Source organism: Parus major, chromosome 7, assembly GCF_001522545.3.
Source record: "Parus major isolate Abel chromosome 7, Parus_major1.1, whole genome shotgun sequence".
Classification (NCBI taxonomy): Eukaryota; Metazoa; Chordata; class Aves; order Passeriformes; family Paridae; genus Parus; species Parus major.
Window position 1 is genome coordinate 17,427,175 of NC_031776.1, and position 21,351 is coordinate 17,448,525.

General features: G+C 39.9%; 1 protein-coding gene across 4 annotated transcripts in view; it reads right to left on the minus strand.

The window, feature by feature from the left end:
* ITGA6 (integrin subunit alpha 6) overlaps nt 1–21,134 on the minus strand; it is a 58,336-nt gene extending 37,202 nt beyond the window's left edge. For 2 of the 4 annotated variants that reach the window (XM_015634390.3, XM_015634391.3), the window contains exon 1: nt 4,746–4,979. In XM_015634390.3, coding sequence (XP_015489876.1) covers nt 4,746–4,906 — 161 coding nt within the window. In that variant the 5' untranslated portion in view covers nt 4,907–4,979. Of the gene's footprint in view, nt 1–4,745; nt 4,980–6,608; nt 6,716–6,783; nt 6,825–9,306; nt 9,363–20,992 lie in introns of those variants that run through there. The other 2 variants (XM_015634392.3, XM_033516065.1) reach the window with 2 other exon arrangements.
* Between the last annotated feature and the right edge of the window lie 217 nt (nt 21,135–21,351).

The following is a 21,351-nucleotide window of genomic DNA, read 5'->3' on the forward strand; positions in this document are numbered from 1 at the left end:
ACACTAAGCAGGTTATCCAAGAATAGCTTGCACAGAGAAAATCAGAGAAACACTTAAGAGAAGAAAATACTAGGTGCAGTGACACAGTAAAATCACAGCCTAAAAAAAAAAGGAAATTTATTACAAATCCTTTATTTTTCAATTGACAGAAGCACTAACTAAAGACCATCACTATTACAACTTTTAAACCTGAAGGTGTAAACATGCATTGTTATTACTTCAGTTCACCCAAAGTCTGAATTACACTACACCACCTCTGCAAGCAGAAATTGTCATCTTCCACTGCAGAGCAGCATAATCCATTTCTTTGTTGCTGGAGCAAAGAGTCTCTGAGCCCAAGCCCTGAGAGAACACAAAAGTACTGGCTAAATGCCACTGAGGATGCACTGCAGCAGTACAGCAATGTCAGCAGTCCTGCTGACCTAAGGCAACTCTGCTATATATTGATATAATAGCTCACAATAGAGAAGTGAAGTATCAGCAAAACCTGTGACAAGTAAAAACTTCAGTAAGACACTGCAATTTTTAGGATTTTATGGCTGGTAATGGTCAGTGCAGTTTTGACATAAAGTGCCTACCCATAGCTTTCAATACAGCTTTTCAGCTGATGGGAGAATCCTGAATGCTGGTAACTACAATATCTTCCCTTTTTTGCCTTACACAATAACAAGAAACCTACCTGAATTCAGCTCCCTACTTCTACTGAAAATAATACCAGAATTACTTGCAAGCAAATCTTCTGGGTGCCTTGCAAGTCAGGATATTTTGTGATTCTATCATTCTAAATCACAAATAAGAACTGGCTGATGGGTACACTTGGACTTAGGCTTACACTTGGACTGACCTTAAGGGTATTTTCCAACCCAAGTGATTCTAGGGTTCTGTGATTCTATGAAAGTAATCTACCAATTTAGATATTCTTGATGCTTGTGTTTTAATTCAAGATGCTTAAATCACTGTAAATTACAACCAAACTGGAATGGACTTGCTGGACATCTTACATGGAGTGTACATGTATACATACACATTGTATCTCTATATATTCTATAAAATTACATGTATGTGACTACATGCACTACATAAATAGCGAGTAGCTAGTAATTATATTTTTATTATAATAGTAATATATTTATAACATATAGTAGCTAATATATGCACAATCAATGTAGTCTCCATCTAGAGATGCTGGAGACACATTTTCATCACAGGACCACTTACATTTTACATTTTTACATTTCTCCTATAGTTATACCATCTCCCAGTCTCAGACCCCTCTAAGTTACAAACCTTCTTCCAGTCTGCAGATGAAATGCACTGCTGTTGTGCCACCATCCCCCTGCAGAACCAGAACTCCCTATCATCATATTCACAGATTAAAAACAGAACAAACTTACACAGGGCAATAAGCCCTGCTCGTTTAGGGCTCCATCAGCCTATGGATGCTAAATATGAGCAAAAGCAGGCAGCACAGTGCCTGTGGAATAGCAAGCCGCATAATTTTCTCAGTCTTGCCTGAGAAAGTGGTGTGGGAAATCGTAAGGAGGAATTAAAACAATCCTCAGAGATAGAAAACAGCCTTGCAGGTGCTGTTTGTCAGTTCCTTGTTTTCTTGCAAGAGAAGGTGGAGGGGTGGTGAACCCCACTGACCAATGATGGTGATGTGTTAGTTTGCTAACCAATAAGGGTTTTACCTTTCTGTACTTTCACGTATTGGTCTATAAAAGAAGATCTGAGGTAATAAACCTTAAGCTCTCCTGTTCAACTCACAAGAGAGTCTGTGTCATTCTTCTCAGCGTTCCCAATAGAGCGACAATCAGCCTTTTCTGCTGCCTTATTCACCGTGCTTGACAATGAACCAGAACCATAGGCACAAATCCAGGGAGGCTGCCTTGGTACCACCAATACTAATGTTCCTCAATGCACATAAAGTCTGCATTCATCTGCCTTTCATACCATTAGAAGTCCTCTTTCAGTCACTGTAAACTACAGCATTTGTCATCTCAATCTAACAACCTTTCCAACTCTTCTAACCTGAAGGTAGTCAAAACCAAAAGCTTGTTACTGGTCCATAGTTTTATACTCAGTACCATTTACAACAAATGTCAAAGCAATTGAACAGTCATCTGTTCATAATGTTGAAAGTTAAGTAAATCCTCATTAGCAAACACAACATTTGTAGCTAACAGTAATAAATTAATTTGCCATTCAAAGTTAATATGCAATCCATATTGTATTCTGAACCTGAATACAGTATTCTGTGACTAAGAAAAAAAGATGATCAAAAGCAAATACCATGTTTAGTCAAAGCTATTACAGCTGTACCTTTATTTGTCACACTTCCTAGACATTCTCCACCCTCCTCTTTAGAGAGGATTGTTGTAATGATTAACACTGGATAATTCTGCGAGAGGAAGAGGGAACCATTTCACTTAACAAATGCTGAAGTGGGGTAAGAGAAAAATTATACATAATTTCATTTTTACCAAGCCTTTCTTCAAGTCATTAGCCCTTAAACAGAATCAATGTATTTCACTTTCTCTCATTTTCTTGTTTTTCCAAAGATGGCCTGATCTTGCACGTGTCTATGACAACCTGTTTCTAATTTTGTAAAACTGGAGGGGTAGAAGGGTGCTCAAGCTGACAGGTTTCTTTGAAATGAGGGTCCCTGCCAGATGAGATTCCAAGTATCATTTTAATTACGTTTCAGTATGAATTGGAGTTTCTGTATTTTTGGCAACTACTTCAGGGTGTTCACACTCTAAACGTAACTGAGTTTTGAAACTGGCATTCATTCAAGAAGAAGGGGTAAAATAAATACTTCTAAGATACACCTATCTAATACCTGACTAAGAGAGAGCTGTACATAAATCCACTTTTGCAGCAGAGGTAAGACAGGTCAAAATGCATTTGGGAATGCAAAGGTATTGCACCCCTGAGTCCTGCTGTTACAGGTAACAGGCAGCATGCAGGAATTAGACATACTGGTCTCTCAGCAGTAGACCTCAGTATAATCTCTGTTCCCATGACTTTCTACCTTCCCCAAGTATCTGGAAGCAGCAGATACCAACTGTTCCATCTACGAAGAGTCAATCAATTTAGAAATTGCATGAGGTTTCCATGGAAAGACCACACAAATCCTTTGGTATTAGCTCAACTTAGCTCATTTTTATTTGATATAAAAATGCAGCCTAACACGGAAGGCTTCTCTTCAAGACTCCCCACCAAACCTCCTGTTTCAGAAGACACAACTCGCACAATGTGAGCTAAACCCAGCTCAGTCCCTAAGAAAGATAGTTCAGCATATTTAATGTCTTGTTCTCTTAAAGCTACACACAGCCTCTTACAAACAAAAATGATGTTGACTACAACATGCCTGTCTGACATAAAAAGTTTCATTCCAAGCATACCACCCAGCAGCTACCCAGGGTAGCATTCCAATTCTTTATGCTAAAACTCATGGATTTGAAAAATGACCAAGACACCTCATACTCAGCAGAGCATGTCACTAGACAAACGCAGTTTGTCTAGTCTGGTTTTGTCTCTATTAGAGACCCTTGCTTCTCATGAAAGCCTGGATTCAGAAAGCCATGTCAAGGCAGATAGCATCTGGCTCTGCTCTTTCCCCACATTGGATTGCCTGAGGAAGCACTTACTAGACACACAATACAGAACTTTCATGCCACTAATCTCTGAGGCATTTCAGCCAAATAGTACATACCAGCTTGAATACTGTGACTGTCCTTGTGTTTCTGCTTCTTTCTTCTCAGTAATTGGCTGCCTGCATGTTCCTACACACTCATTTTGCCAGTACTGACAATACAACAGGAGACTAACAAGCTTCAGGCATTGCTTTCCTGGTAGTACTAAAATGAGACCTTTTCAAGTGTAATCCTGTCAAAAATTAAGATAAAGGCCTCTGGAAAGGAGCTCACAGATTTGCATTTTATTCCTCGGGATGCTATGGGTAAATCCCACAGGATTTTTCAATTTACTACCTAACTTTATTAAGAATATTATTTCTTTACAGCTTCCTTCTCTCGTTAACTCTATATGGATAACGGGCATATCTTGCCTTGAATTAAAACTAAATATTTGAGGAGGGAGCATTTATTTAACAATACTTTATGCTCTCACTCCATCCGGCACTACTGGAGAGGGTGGGGTCCAGCACTGCTCCGCTATGGACACAAAGCAGCAAGGATGCTGAAGATGTACACAGGAGCGTTATTTTGCCTTTTTAATTTCCCAAAAGAAGTTTCACGCATATGCCACTAGCACCAACTTATTTCTCCTGACTTTGTATCACCTCTCATCTGCACTCCCGGGCACGGTCCGTCTTAAACAGCAGAGCCTGGCTCATGGGAGGCCGGGTAGGCACAGGAAGAGCAAACGCGAGGCTGGGCAGGCTCCGGCGGAGCAGCCCACCGCAGCCTGCCGGCGCGGCCCGCGCAGGAGAGCGCAGCGGCGGGAAGGGCTCCCAGCGGCGGCTGTGGCTCCTTCCCCTTTCCAGCTCCGGCTCCCCACAGGTCCCCGCCGCCCGGCGCTGCCCCGGCTCCGCAGCGCCCCGCGGCAGGTGCTGCCCATCCCTCCGGGGGCCCCCCGGCCCCGCTCCCGCCGCCCGGCCGGACTCCCCCGCGGGGGCTGCCGGCCCCGGCCCGCGGCCAGGGGAAGTTTCCCTCGGTGGAAGGTAGCAGGGTCGCCGCAGGCGGCCCGGGACAGGGCCGGACGGGGCGCGGTGCACTTACAGCCGTTTCTCCTGCGGCTGCAGCTGCCGGTGCATGGCCAGGGAGAAGCCGAAGAGGCTGCCCGTCTCCCCGCTCCAGCTGATCACGTTGTCCGTGTCCAGGTTGAAGGCGCCGGCCAGCCCCGGCAGGAGGGGCAGGTAGATGAGGAGCAGGGCCGCCATCTGCTCTCGCCCAGCACGAGAACCTGCTGCCAGCGCCGCCGCCGCTCCCCGCGCCCGTTGTGCCCCGCCGGCTCCGCGCCGGGCCCGCCCCGCCCCGCCCCGCCCTCCGTGGGTGCCCGGCCTCCGGCACGGCACAAAATGTCCCCGGGGCCGGGCCCCTTCCCCTGGGAGGGGCAGCCGAGGGCGTCGCCCACCGCCTCCCGGGGCCCCCAGGGGGCTCAGTGCCTGCCGCTCCCCAGCCTCGTATGTCTTTGCCCTTCGGGACGCGAAATAAAGCCGTAGCGGGGGGCGGGTCACGGCCCCAGGTGAGGGCCGGGCCGTAGCCCGCGCGCACCGCTGGGAAAAGGGCCGAGAGCTCCCGGGGCGAGGGGCGGGATGTGTATGAGACATCAAACCGTGTCCCCCTGGGCGCTGATACCGCACTGGCTGCTGCTTAGCCGGGTACCGACCACGGGCATAACACATTGCTCAAGTGTTCTACGGTTGATACAGAACTACGGACAGCATGATCCCAGTATTCAGTCTGTGTTCCCCAAACAACACGTGCAAAAGAAGAAAAAAAGGAGAAGGAGGGGAAAAAAAAACTATCTGTTTTCCAGACTCTTCACAGAGCACATGAGAACAGAAACTAAATACCTGAATCTCCTCCTCCAGCATTTCCTATCTCTGAACACATCTGAAAATTTCTTACTCCTACCTTTTAATTGTTCAAAAACAATATGTGGGTTTGGATCCCAGGTCATTTTCTCTTATGCTTTCACCCATAACCCCAAAAGGTTATTTGCAAGCATACCTTATCAACTTTGCCCATTCCAGTAAGAGAGGTGTTGGGTTTTGAACAGAATATTGGTTTAGTGCTCTGGTTTAGGGAAGCAAATGCAAACTTTTAAAACCTCACAAATTCCAAGCAGCATGACAATACTCAGTTGTTCTTTTCTGCCAATATCCAGGGTATGAAGAGAGAAGCTAAGATTCCAGAGAAACTGAGAAAAGGGCAATTGAGACAGAGCACTCAAAATATGTTGATACTCCAAATAACTCCTTCTGGAACAATACTCTGCTCCCACGGAGTTAATCCAAGCTACTTTTTCCAGAGTAATTATTCTAGTTCCGTGTACAGACAAGTCTTTGGCTCAAGTCCAACACACCCTTGATCAAAAGAGAGGAAGAAAACACACCAGAAATGTGTATCTAATGTAGAAACAAAACATTTTGTTAAATTAGGCTCCCAGATATTTATTGCTAATAGAGTCCTTCCCTGCTTGCTCCTCCATGCCCAACTCATTCAAAGTCTTAATCCAGTGTTCAATCACTGCCACTGCAGAAAACTGTACTGACATAAATACTGCCCTAGTTTCACTAAAGGACCCGTAAGAGGGAAGGGTCCCAGACTAATTACAAGCTGGTTTATTACAATCCACGTATTTTGCAGTAATTAGTAAAGATTTGAAAACAAGTCCTTTAAAACAGTGTTGACATCTGTACCAAAGTCTTAGCAGTTTGCCTTTTGGGACAATCAAATCTTGCATGCTTCTAATACTCTTACAGTAACTATAGTTACTTTTTAAGTAATGCTTCTACTCAATAACTTGCAAGAAGTCACAGAAGTACTTTCATCCAGAGCCTCCTGAATTATACTGGCACATTAGGTTTATTTGACTTCTCCCCCCCCTCTAACCAGCACTGTCTGAGCATGTTGTACCTGTTTGTTGATATCCACAGAGATTGCTGAGGAGAGAAAGAATTTTCACATCTCCAGATGCAGTAACAAGCATTCCAAGACACAACAATATTTGTCTCAAGGGACCACAGCCAGAACAACAAAAATAAAGTGTATACAGGGTGGAGCAAAACGCTCACAGACAGCTTAGAATTACCTTGGATGGTCTCTCATCACTTCGTACTATTTTCATTTGCTCTAGATGAGGAGAGAGGAAAAAAAAAGGTTTTACAAATATGTCAGTTTCCTTCCTTTGCTCTTCCTCCAAAACAAACATGCTGTGAGTTATCTGTAGCTAACACATATTTCAGGAATTCCTCTTTTGTACAATCCTGGTATAAAGGGGGAACATTTAAAGATTAGGTATGATGACCAATTAAACATGAGCACTCTGTTAGGCATAATAATGCAGCAATTCTAAGAGATGCAATGGCCAGATCAAAGCAGTTTCTCTTTTTTTAACAAACGCTCTGCTATTGCTGAGTTTTCAAGCTGTCTGCTCATTAATGGTGTGTTGATACTCAGCTGAAGGGTTACAAGATGTTTGCATGTTGTGTCTACACATTGATTGAGCCAGCCTCAATGTGTAGACACACATTATTGCCGGCAATACTTTCCTCCTCTATACAGCCATGTAGCTAATTACAAAGTTAGGAAAAAAAATCATTTCTGGAAAATAAAAGAGGTAGAATGCAAAAGCTAGAGCTTGGCAAGACATTTTAAGGTTTCCCTAGAAGAAGGGCAAGGCACAATGTTTTACATTTCTGAAATTCTATCCTTTATATCTACAATATACTACACAAAGAAATACACAATTTGTGGATGTTCAGCCGTGCAGCTTTAATGCAGCACATAAAATAGTCCTGAAAGGACAAAACATCCCCATCCCATTTCCTTTTTAAAAATTGCTTGATTTCTTAATTTATGTAATTCCAGATCAAAAAAAAAAATTATACCACCAAAAAGGTTTGATTCACTATACGAGTTCCAAAGATACACCATTGTTTCTATTCAGAAATATAAACTAGGTTTAAGTGTTAGTAGCCTGAATGATTGGATGGTTTCTCCTGAACACAATATGCATACCATTTCTAGAACTGCATGTTCTAGTAAAATTATTTACATTTATTGAACAGAGGCATCTTAACAGCTATAAGAAACACCTGAATTTTTATGCAGCTAGATTATCAGACTATCTTTGCCAGTATAGCCTCAGAGCTGTTCTTAGTTCCCTAACAATCATTAGGAATAGCAAACAGCAGCACAGGAGATAAAGTGGTTTAGAGTGGTAAGTGAAATAAACTGCTCAACACCATGCAAGCAAAATGTTTTGCTTTTAACAGTCTAAACCCAGAGCTTTAAAATAGTTTTATTTATACACTTGGTATTCTGACTTACACAGACATAACACTCATTGTATCTATGTCATTTATAACCAGATGAAGAATGTCTCGGTCTCTCTCTCTTTACTATCTTTTCAGAAAGGTTACCAAAATGCAAATAAATAGTTGCTCTATTTAAAATACAGTTCCAAATGAAGATGTTACTACGTTCCTTTAATTTTGTTTTTTCTCTTTGATGTCTAAAACGAGAAGACATTCTGCCATTCTTTACTTGCTTGTAATGTTTCACCTTTGTAGACACAGTATTACACAAATAAAAATATTAGTCAAAAGAAATATTTCAGTCCAGACCTAGAATTTTGGTGAACACTGAGACCAGTGTATACAGCAGTTCTTTCAGTCTTTTACATCTAGAGAATGTTTTTCCACCCAAGTTGTCAGGTACATTCCTCAAGTAGTTTCAGAATGACGAGAACTGTTTGGAGAGTAAACATCTTTGTAAACATAGATGGAGGTACTTTATGAGCGTAGCTGGGCAGAGATCAGAGACACTGCTGACAAATGAGAATCAAGCACTCATAGTCTGGACTTCTGTGGAAGGAGTTAAAGATGCACCTTCAAAATTACTTGTAACTGAGGCATAAAATTGCAGTGATTTTGAATGTGTGCCTGTGTTTTAATTCGCTAGTAACATATAGCAGTATGTAAGATTTGCCCCACCATAAGGTAAGACGAAGCTTAAACATCGTTATACACATCACAGGCACTTTGCAGCCCATTTGGTGGTTCTCTCTGAGAGACATTTATATCCCCAAATATCTTACATTACCACAGCTGAAACTTCTATCACTGACTGCATCCCAGGCCTGTCTATACCATTCATGCTTCCTTGATCTGCAATATGTCCTGCACATGAAACCTTGCCTCTCTCCTAGAGCTTTTCACCAATGTAGACAGACATAACCTCATACCAGATGCAAACTTTTGGGCAGTTCTAGCCAACTTTCATCAATGTGCATCTTCCAACCTATTTGCACCAAAGCAGCCAACAATGGCTTATACGAAAGCAGAGGAGATCTAAAAGATAAACAAGGTATTTCTTGGGTAGGTGTTGGCAGCGAGGGAAGAGAAAGTTTACAAGCAAGTTTTTCACAGGATCTCCCTGGAGATTCTACCCAGGAATTCTGAAATCAGGAGGAAACTGCACAGGACGTATTTTAACCCCATCAAGAGCCAGAAAGGATTATTGTTCAGGGCACTTTCACTCTCCTAGGTCACAGAGACCTAACTAAAGAGTCTTTGGCCATCACCCAGAACACAACCATTTTAGCACTTACCTCCAAGATCTGCATTGGGTGCTGGTGCTGGACAGGACTCGGACCTGGGATAGAACCTGCAAAGCACAAGATCAAGTCACTCAAGGGCTCTGGTCTCTAGGTCACTATCCAGCTTATTGTAACAGCACAGCTGAGACCCCAGTCGCCTCTGGCAGCAAACTCGTGCATACAGCTGCTTGGTCCTTCCACACTTGTTACACCTGTCCTCCCACCAGGTCCTGGATCAGACCCATCTGTGACGCCATCCAGCTGGCTGTTTGGCTTCCACAGGGGAGGCAAAGCTCCCTCAGATTGCACAGAGGTTTCCAGTCAATCACAAGAACCATGCAAAGAAATCCAATTTTTTTTTTTTTTTTAATACACTTACATTTTTCCATAGCCACTGTCTTTAAAAATTCTACTATTTTGGTACTAGAGCCACCTCATTTGCATGTGCTAACCAAACTGTATCTGCCGGTGATTCAACAGGACCTGTGGTCAAGACATGTTTAAACATGATTTTCAGGCTGCAGACAAAGCCATCAGAGACTGCTTCTCCGGTTAAGGTCTAAAGCTAGCAGTCCCAGAAAGATGCTTCTTCTACTTCCTTTACTTTTTCTTTGTTAATAGAAAACATCTGTCTTTTTTTCTTTATTTTTAAAAGCAAAAATAAATCTAACAAACATATTCACTTTTCTCTTTAGATTAACATCCTGAGTTCTGAAAAACAAACTGGACAAGGCAGACATGAGCACCACTAGAAAATGGAATCTTTTCCTAGTTCTTCTGGATCACCACCAGTTATTTATTTTCTGGAGAATATATTGTTTTAATTAATCATAGTCTTTTAAATCAAATCCATAATGAGCAAATTCTGTCTTTTGTTATATGAAATCTCACTTGCTAATCCACTCACTAACAATGATGAAAATGCTAATTATGCCAAAGCTTTTAAAAAAAACATCCTATATAAAGTCTGTAAAGGCACAGTCCACTCAGGACCTGAGCTACTGACTGAAGGAAAAACAGGTTGTTCTCTCTCCCCCTCTGCTTTGTCTGGATATGAATAACAGTTATGTGGAAGCTGAGGACACACTCCAGTTCTCATAAGCTCCCTGCTGAGCAATGCAGCCTTTAATTTCTGGAGCTTTGTAAGTTTTCTATAGAAACAAAAGATTCTTCTACCCTCATGCCTATCTACCTGTACCATTTTATGTGAAAAAACTACCAGATACTTTAAATTGCTTATTTAGTCAAACAAATTAAGAAATTAAAATCAACAAATTAAGAAAATCTGTTATCCAAGGAAGAATTTTTTTAATACTACTTCTTTATCCAACCTCAAACCATTTATAGCCATCAAAGGAAAATGACTGAGGATTGTGTGCATATTCAGTATTTTCCAATTAACTGCTTCTGTTTAATTATTAAACAACTACATTAGGCTCAACAGGAAGAAGTTTTTTACAGAATAAGACTGCCCACACATGAGCAGAAACAATTTCATGTTTAAGTAACCACTACAGAAGTATTCAGACAAAAAAAATTAGTTCCTCTGCAATTCCAGTTTTATTCAATGAAAAGATTCATTGCATGATGTTGCCATGACCAGGCAGGCTTAGTGAGTGAACTGCAAATCTAATCAGTTTGGCAAAGGGTTTTATGGAAGCTGCTGTGCTGGCTTCGCTGATTTCAAGTGATTTTTTTTCTTTGTTCATTTGTTGCCAACAACTGAAATCTAGGTCAAGGAAGGAAAGGTCATTCATTAATTATCAAAGTGCAAGTTTCTATACAGTATTGGAAAAGTTTCAAAAGCAGTTTTGAATTCTGTATTGATTGTGTATTCTGTTTTGTTACTTTTTTCCCCATCTTTCTATACATCTAAATTTTGAGCACCTTCATAGGAAACGGTAAAATAACTTGTGTCTTGTAGGCAATGTTTATTTTCAGATCATCACTTGATTGGTCATACTCTCTAATTTAATTCTGTCAAGGGAAATCTTTTTCCTGGGAATTCTAAAAGGTTTTAAACTTTCATACAGTAATCACATTTAAGTAAACCCAGTCTTATTTTATGTGATAAGAGGAATTATTCTAAAATATGCATTATAACAATTATATATATTTTCTTCAACCACAATCATCAGTCCCTGTGTGGGTGTGCTGGGAGTGCTCTGTCTTGTTTGTTTACATGTCTTTCACATCAGAAATCTCAAAGACAACAGCCCAAACCTATCCAAGATCATTTTACACATCTGGGAACACAAACAAGTTAGGAAGGGAATATGATACAGTTCAGGAGAGGTGCTCTCAGTTTTCACTAAGGCTGTACCTTTCCTGTAATTTCCTGCATGGTACACATGTATCGCTTTCTTTATTTCTTGGTGTGTGTTTTTAGGACACATTAGACAAATACTGTGTTTTCTAGCATACAAGCAAGTAAGTTACTGTGAAATTCTGATCACAGGGTGAAATACATGTATCAGTTCCTGTAACTCAGCTTCTTCTAAAGTCAATCAGCATCTCCAAGGATCAAGGTCCACTTTTAAGCAATTGAGCAACATAATTGGCAGGTAGATCAAGGCATGATAATTTGCCTTTTGACTGCAAATAAAGGTACACTAACCCATTTTACTGTGGGTAATGTTCTTAACATTAATAAAATAAAATGCAGATATTCTGCAGTAATGTGTTTTTCACACAGGGCATAAAGTACTCTCTCAAAGTATTTTCGTTCTTCCCCTCTGACATACAGCAGTCACAACAACTACAATTGCCATTTCCAGGTGGAAAAGACTGACAATCTATTCAAGGGCAGCATAGTGCCCCAGTATCACAAAGGGAAGCTGGAGCAGAACCCACAGCCAGAGCTGGTTTCTGAATTCACCTTGCTCCTGTGCCTTATTAAAAAAAACCAGCCCATCTAAGCCTGAAAATATGCAAGGTCACTTCTGCACAGCAGAAGCTTCTGAGCTGGAATAGAGGTATATATGCACATTTGGCTGACGGTTCCCTTCCAATGAGTAACACACTGTGTTAGTAAAACTCATGTTACACTGTAGGTAAGCACTAATGTCCCACATCACATTTTCTGACTCTTCATCTCTGGGAATTTTTGCAGTACAGTGTGAGTTGCAGCTGTACTTATCAGAATATGTGTTCAGTGTTAAATCATTCCTTCTGTTCCACTTCACTTTCACTTCATATTTAAAAACTCCACAAGATCTCTCTTTTCCATTCCAACCTTCAACATACCAGTTTTCAAGCCTTCTACGGTCACCCCTGGAGCTGACTGACCATTATTGTGAAAAGGAACTGATTGGTCTGTATTTGTGGATAAACAACTATCAGATCAGGTGTGCAGCAGTAAGAAAAGAAATCTGAACAGATGAGTGTTCTACAGACAATAAACAGCAATCAACAGATGTTACAAGCACTTGCTGACCAGCTGCACATGGCAGGACAATCACTGTGTGGTAGGATCAGGTCATGGTTCAAGTCTGCCTGGCAGCAGTGACTGCAAGCCTTTGGATCCTGTGTTCTGCTGCATGCCAAATTTGTGTCAGCCTCAGAATAACAAAATAACAGCTGCTTTGAGAGGGAAGAATCAGGGTATCAATCTTATGAGGAAAGTTTACATTACTCAACAATCTGTTTGGTGTCAGAAAAGGAAGCTGTAAGAGGAGGTAGTCAATTTTCAGTCACGTGTAACCATTAACCATAGCTTGCATGCGGAAGTGCAAGTATGGATCAGGCACAGTATCTAAGTCAATTAAATAGGCTTCCCTAGACTCGTAGGTGACAGACTGTCCCTATCTAGAAATCAAATCATTGTGAAAAAGTAGGAACATAAAAATACTCTATTGCAGACAGTAAAATTTTAATTTCATTTCAAATAATAGTCCTATCATATTATTCAGTTAATATCAAAATACCACACTGCTTTGAAACAGCTCTGCTTTTTCATAAATGTGTTGATATATGCTTAGTATTACTGGCTGTATAGTCTTATTCCAATTTTGTGTTCATCATAATAGAAGAGGTATTTGTGATTTCCTTAAATTTGAACAGTGGCTTTTTGCCACTTTTTATTATAAGGAATACTGCAGAGTTTCAGTGTATTCGCTCTGTTATTTTGCAATTCTTAGCATCTAAATAATCATAGGGTGGTCTACTACTTTCCACTACAGTGCTCTGCTTCCTACTGAGGTACAAGGGAAAAAAAGAAGCAGCATTCCACTGTCCACTGAGAGTTATTTTAACACATGCTTCATTTGTGAAGTATCAGAATCCTTTCATCTTTTGTGGATAACATCTCACAACGTATTGAAATAACTTGGGTAGCTAAAAACAGTCTGACCACAGCTATATATACGTGTATATGTTTACAGATGCAGCAGTAAGCCTGTGTTCCAGTACTTCAAGCATGTAAGTATGTTAAATATCTGCCCCCTACAACAGATATACCCTTTGTGAGTCCCTCAAAAGTTTTTCCTTGTTTTTCTGGCCAAAGGTGCTTTTTCCTAAGGGGCGTGGGAACACACTGTCAACTGAATGTTGCTGGTGTGCCCCAGACAGTCTGGGGCTGCATTCTGCAAAGAAACAGCAGCACTGATAAGGCTGCAACAAGTCTTGTGACATTTCCTGACATTTTTCATTATTCAACACTTCCTCATCCTTTCTTGAACATCTGAATAACCTTTATTCCTGCAGAATGTGTATACCTTGGCCTTGCATAGGCTCACACTGCAATTCTCATAGCAGGGCACTTGCAAGAGAAGGATTTTCAAACACTGCAAAAGCTAGAAGTCCAAAAACTGTGACTCAGACCTCCAGAGCTCCAAAATGTAGCCAGACTTGGCTATGTCAGTGACATTATGGAATAGTTGCTGGCAAGCTGTTTGCAGTATCATTGTTATAATATAGTGATATAATAACATGGAGCTGAAACACCTGAAGACTGGAAGCACTATTTTGTCAGACCAGCATAAGCTAAGAGTTGTTTCAGCTGAGCATAAGACCCAGTGCGAACACATTCAACAGAAATAATCGGCTCTAGTCAGGCTCCATTGTAGAACAAACACAACACTCTTTTGAAGAGGCTTTTTTTTCCCCCTAATCATTTGTAAGAGCAACAGAATAACTTTTTGTCAATGACACTGCTGGGAGGGGGTGAGGGACTAAAGAACAAAAAAAACTGAAAGAAAACCTTAGTGTAACAAATACCCTCCTGGACAAAAATTTTCAGATAACCACTTCTGTAAATTTTTACTTTAAAGGCACTTTGAGTCAGGGGAAAAAAATAAAAATTCTAGGCATCAAGCTCTTATATTATTCTGACATCACAAAACACAAGACTTCCAGTTTCCACTACAAGGAGTGTTTTACTTCTGGTTTGTATGAGTTAAGACCTAGCCAGAGTTTTCTTTCTTTGTTTCATTATTATTAGTAAGTCAACAGCAGCTTTTAGTATCTTGCAAGACAAGTTTCAACAAAGCTGCAGTATGATATTTTCTGTGATTAGTAAATCAAGACTAGAACATATGCCCACACACATCCTCCACAGTCTATTCACAAGAGAGGGAAGACATTGGCTCTCTCTGTTGCAACATTCCTTATTTTTATTACAAAGATCAAGATCCTTTGAGAAAGACAGGGCATGGCCTGTGAAGACACTAATAAAGGCTTTTTTATTAACCCCAAAGAAGTGAGAGACTGCCTTACCTTTAGCACAAATCATGCTCTGCAGGGATTTTCCTGCTGTGGAGGCATTGACGATGAAGCCACAGCTAGGGAGTTCTCATTAATAGCAACATTGCTGCACTGGCAATACAGTTCTAAAGGTACAACCACAGGAGGCACTGCAATGTTTTAGGGACTCACAAGTGGACTCTTGGCTTTCTCCAAGTCTTGAAACTTGTGAATTTCAAAGATTGAGCTATGATTTATTGAAATAGCAAGGCAAATTTTCTTTTCTTAATAGACCCATTTTGAGAAAAAAATTTTCTCAGGACCCTATTAGAGTTTCAGCCACTGCAACTTTGCTCCTTCCCCAACAGTTAAAATTATAAAATTACAGTTTTAATTTTATTGAATAACACATATAACAACTTATAAAAAAGTTCAGATAGCTTAATATTCTTCTTAAGAATCATCAATAGTATTCACTTTAGAGTGTATGATAGAGTAGACCTTCTCTTGCTGTTTACTGCTGATTTACTGGACATGGGTTCATCCAGACCGTTGTATTTATTGATAGTTTCTAATTTACATAACCCAATTTGTATTTATATTATTGACCTCTACAACACAGTGGAAACAAGATAAGCAAATACATTTTACACTGCATGAAAAGGGACTTTCTACTTCAAACTCCCCTGCTCCACTATTGTTATAAGATCAGATGTGAATGAACATTTCATAGTAATCTTATTCATGATTTTATAAAGTTCCGTCATATCCCCCTCCAACCATGTCTTTTTTTACACAGAAGTCTCATTGTCCAATTCATACCTCAAATAGATATCATTATATATTTTTAAATACTTCGGGCATTCTCTGTACCTTTATATTATGCCTTTTGAGACAGAATTGTCAGAATACCACAAAACATTCAAGATAAAACAAAGACATGGATTTAGAGCAGTAGCATAATTACATGTCTTGCTTCATATGGTATTGCATTTGTAATTCCTAATTAACTAATTCCCTTTCAGATTGCTACTAACCATTGAGATGATGGCAAACCATAGGGAGACCAAGATTCTTAATGTAACAAGTTGGTACAAAGTCCATTTTTTAAATGAAGCAAATTTCTTTGTACAGTGTGAACCTTAGTCTTGCTATCTTATTTCTCAGTCATTTATATAAAAACTTTTCTTTAGAACCAGCTTTAATTTTGACCCGCAAAAAAATGTATAGAGGCAGTAAAGACTAGCTTTCTAATGCTCATATCCCTTACTAGGTTTTCAAACATGACAAATGGCATAAATTCCCTGGGATTTTTCTCTGTGAGAAATATTAATTCCTCCTATTTTCTTCAGCCATCTCTTAATCTACAAAAAGGATCTTCTTTTCATTGCATACCAGCTTAAATTCTTGAGGGCTCAAAGCAACTTGAAAAATACAAGGTGATTGTGACAACTGACTCATCTTTTTATCTACAGGCTCACTGCTTGCTTGAAAGAATGCCAAGAGGCATGATGTCCCTTTGCAAACTCCATGTTTTCCATGTTTCCACTAATACTGCTCTCATTACAAATCCAATTAGGTTCCTGGATTAAAAGTCAGTTTAGTTTCTGTAGTTTCTCCCAAACACCCTATTTCAAACTTTCTCAAATGTACTCCTCTTTACTCCTCTGGTACATGTTAAACAACAGTTAAAACTCCATTTTATGAGTTAAAACTCCATTTATGGGGGAGTTATGATATTTCATAAATGCTCTCATTCAAATCTCAAGGACAGTAGTAAATCCATATATAACTCACAATTAAGAAAATACTGAATCAACTGATGATGTACTGAGGAAATAGGATGAACAGACACAGATTCTTTCTTTCCATGCTCATAATTATGCAATTATATCTGTTAGAACATGTGTAATTGCCAAAGCAGAGCCTAAGGAAAGGCAGGCTGCTATCTGCTCCTTACCAAGCTGTGATCTCACGAACTAAAGGAGCAGCATGAACCCAGATGTCATGTCTGCCCTTCTGAAGGTTACAAGTATCTCCTCCTTCCTTTGGCCCTCAAGTTACCAGGAGGCTGTAAGTCTCCCTAGTATAAATGCTGACAAATGCATCTACTCTTCAAGCAGGCTGCTGGTAGCAGCTAGCTCATTGTTACAGTTCAACTGGCAGCATGAAAATCCTTTGAGAGAGCAAGAATCCATTTAAGTCTCTAATTTTCCTGGGCTCCCACTCATCTTCCAACAATGGCATCAGTAAAAGGGCGTAATTTTTCAAGCAACACTAATTTTCTGAATTCTCCATGGTTTCCTATGCTGTGTTCTACTGTCATCTTGTTTCTTATTTCATGACGACAATCCGGACTGCCCCCTGTGCGCTTACTTGGTTCTTTTTCTTATTCACATAGCAACTCAGAACAAAAGCACTTCTCAAATACTTTACAAGAAGACCTGTCTCTTTCATGTTAAAGAAGCTGCATGACTACAGTAAGCCAACACCTAAATATTTGTGTGCTTTGTCTCCACATGCCTTCATTAGAGAGACATAACCTTAGGTGTTATTCATATGAATGCACATTCATGGATATAAAATTCTTGGCAATTCCATATTATCCTACTTACAAACTGTGCAGATGATTGTCATCTCCTGGCTGAGCAATAACCTTCCAATGGAACAACCTCTGTCACCACAAGAGAACGGGGTTCTCAGCACCCGTTATTAATCTCTACATAAGCAGGTAGCACTCTATGCTTTTTCTAATAGGCAGGTATTTTCCTTGCACCAAAAGGGACAGCAGTTAACCCCTGAAGTTCCAGTGTGTTGTTATCTAGTAGTCAACATACTTCTCATTCTAATGCATGCTATGCAACATAGCATTTAATCTAATCCATAACATTCAGAAACCACATCCGACAAAGGAATTTGTATTTTAAGCATCACAGCTCCACTTATTTGCAATTTAATGCTCTTCCATACACTGCATATTTAACCCTTTTAAACTTCATAGCATTCAAAAACACATTATGCAGAATGAAAATTCATTATTCAAAGGTATAAATGTATATAAAGAATTTATTTTAAAATCTATAGCTCAAAAAGTAGTATTTAATGGTAGAAAACATGAAGATTTTTCCACAAGTTACTAGTAGAAATAAGAGTGGATCTAAACAGAGAGGATGCTTGTATGTTCCTAAAGAATAACAGGAAAGATTAGCTAGACCAGAGGCAATAGAAAGTACTATTTTTAAAAGTTTGGAGTTTTTTTTACTAGTTGCTTCAAATATTTTATTTTCCTGATAACTGTAGTTCAAGAACTGCTAAAAAAATATTACCTCCTTTCTTGAAAGCAAACATACAACCACCCTGGTTTTCTAAAAACTGTTACAATATTTCATTTGTCAAAATCAGAAAGGGCACATTTGGCCTTTGAAATGAAATTCTGGCAGTGGCAGGACTAAAGTTACAGGGTTTTGAATCATTAGCTAAATGTCCCTCTTACCCCTATTCCCTCCCTCCTTTCCTTTTTCTCTTAATAAAGCAGTAAATGGTGTGATTCTTACTATAAAACTTAGCATCTTGAGTATTTTACTTTTTCCTAGTAATTCTATTATTTAGCTTCAAAAATGAGGGGACAGTTGGAAAGAGAAATAAACAATATAGTGATATTTAAGCCCTACTCTTGTAGATGCACATATGCTGACTTTATTACAGGAATACTTCTAAAGAAAGTAATCATTGAAATATTATCAGACATATGAATAATACATCAAAAATTGAGGGCCTAGTCATCTTCTAAATATAGGAATTTACTGTTTTTCTTACTTAAATAATGTTCAATGTAACATGTTCAAAATGAAACCTTCAGAACTCTCAGACAAGGCCTGTGGATGCCTGACAATGCCTGACTTCTGAACAACATGGTCCAAAACACGCCTTTCAGATAAATTGTTTGACGTGCTGAATGATATAGAGGCAATCTCAACTCCTGCACAGTGTCCATACATAGTATCTTTTGAGTGGTACTCAGACTAACCCAGAAAATACTCAGGTGTGTCTCCCTTTCCTCTCCCTGCTCTTTCCCAGAACACCAGAGTCTGGTGGGAAAATATGCAAAGCAGGTGCTCAGTGTCACTACATGTGGATACCTCAGCTAGCACACCACCACTCTATTGTCACCTTTTCTGGCTCTTCTGTAAGTGCCACATCTGTAACTGTGGGACACAGCCTGTGGGGATGAGCAGGTAACCAGAAATTAGGATTTTAGAGCATTTTCAGTTTTGACTTCAGTTTATGCTACTATCTTTCTTTTGCTCAGACACATACAGTTATTTATCTTTATTTCTTTAATATCCATTGTTACTCTTTAGATATGAGAAAGGTTCAGAATAACCTCCTCTGAACCGAGCAGAGTGCTGGCCCTTTGATATTTGAACTATGCAGGTTCCTTTTCAGAGCAGAAGAGTGCAGGAGCCATATATGCTTATCACCTAAGGATAAAAGGAGCCCTGGTTCTCCACTGCTCAGTTGCAACTGCAAATCCTTATGCCTCAGAAACTGCAGAACAAAAATTTATCATAACAACTATTATTCCAAACAGGCATTACAATGAAACCCCCTCAAATGTTAACCTGTTAGTGATGGCCCATTATTTTAGGATTACAACAGCTGCCTACATTTATCAATTATAGAACAATTCTTTTATCAGAACCCAATTCATCCTTCTGTCTCTGTGATTTAACCTTACTGAATTCTGTTATCTGACTGAGTTTGCATTTCCAGGAGCACAATATTTTTGCATTTTTATCATCTGATCTCTAGAATAGTGTCTGAATGATTGTCCTTGGATTTCTACAACTTCATTTGAAAGTCACATTAATGCATTTGAAGACCTTTTAAAAAGAACTATCTTGCCATTATACAAAAAAGAAAAAACCCTTCTATTGTGAAAAGTAAGTGATCTTGGCTTATTGTTTCCTTACTTTTCTGTCCTGATAACACATAAATACTGTGAGCATCCCAAATGCCACTGTAAAATAGTAACTGAATTTTTCAGAAATTACATCTCATCCTCACTTTTAGTTTGAAGCATCATTTCACCTGCAGCTAGAATGAGAGCTGTAATAAATAAAACCTTTTTATAATTCTGAGAGGCACAAATTAGAAATAAAGTTTTCACATGACATAAAACAAAATTGTAGAGTACAAAGCAGCACATTATTTTGACTGTTGTGAATTAGGGCTACATTGGACTTCAATTTTTATATAAGCAACAAAAATAAGAAATACACTGAAGCTAATTTCCATTCTGTTTATTCTTAGACTCTTAATATTTAAACAAATGCAGGTTATAGAAAACACACCAACAGCCCACCAGGCCATGAACAACCAGCACAGGCCACCTCAGTTCTTCTCTGCATATCTATTCTTGAAAAGGGAACACTCTCCTGGCTCGACTACCAAAACTTATGAAATAAATTAAGCAGAATGAAAAATAAAAATAAGACACCAGCTGGCACTAAGTGGGGGAAGGAGAGGGGAGATGATATTTCTCTTCACACTTCTTAGTCAGCATCCATTTACAGGTATCACTCCCTAATCACAGGCAATGGTGAGGTTACCACACTGTCATTTTCTCCTAGCAAACTGAGAAAACAAGGTCTTTACACCCCTCCTATTTAGTGTCTTCCAGACCCTTTACTCTTCCTTGCAGCTGCTCTGCAAATACCCCTTCCTGAAAGGGATCACCAGCTCTTGATTTTCCTTTCTTTTATTACTGTAAATACCAGGAATTTTCACTTCTTTCAGCAGTGTAATTGAAGATTTCTTCCTTGTCTGTGCCTGTCTGGGGTGACAGACAGGCTAGGGACTCTCCTGAAGACACCTCTTGCCCCTCAGTGAGCTGAATCCAGAAGAAAAGGAGGAACTTACTCTGCAGGTACAGAAGTCCCCTGAATAACTGCATCACAAAATTTCTCTCAGCACTCACCCTACCATCAGCACACACCAACAGCACATTACTGACCTTCTCTACCTTGGGTAAGGGTGTCCAACACTTGTCTTTCCTTCCATACAAAAGCAATGCACACATGAAAACACGTGATGCTTGGTTCCAGTGCCAGCACAAGACTTTGGGGCTGTTGGCACCATGGCTGTTCACCACATGCCCCAAGTACTGGAAGGCTGGGGGGGAGCAGTGGGACAGAAACCAGTTTGAATGCTGACTTCATGATCTGCAAAGGGGAGGGGACAAGGAATAAAGGAAAATGAGAGCATTACAGACAAGACTGAGCAGCCTTAATGCCTGGAAAATGAAGGCCAAGTAAGAGTTGCTACTTCTCAAATCCCATCCTCGCTGCTTAGTGCCCTGTTTGGGGCTAAGAG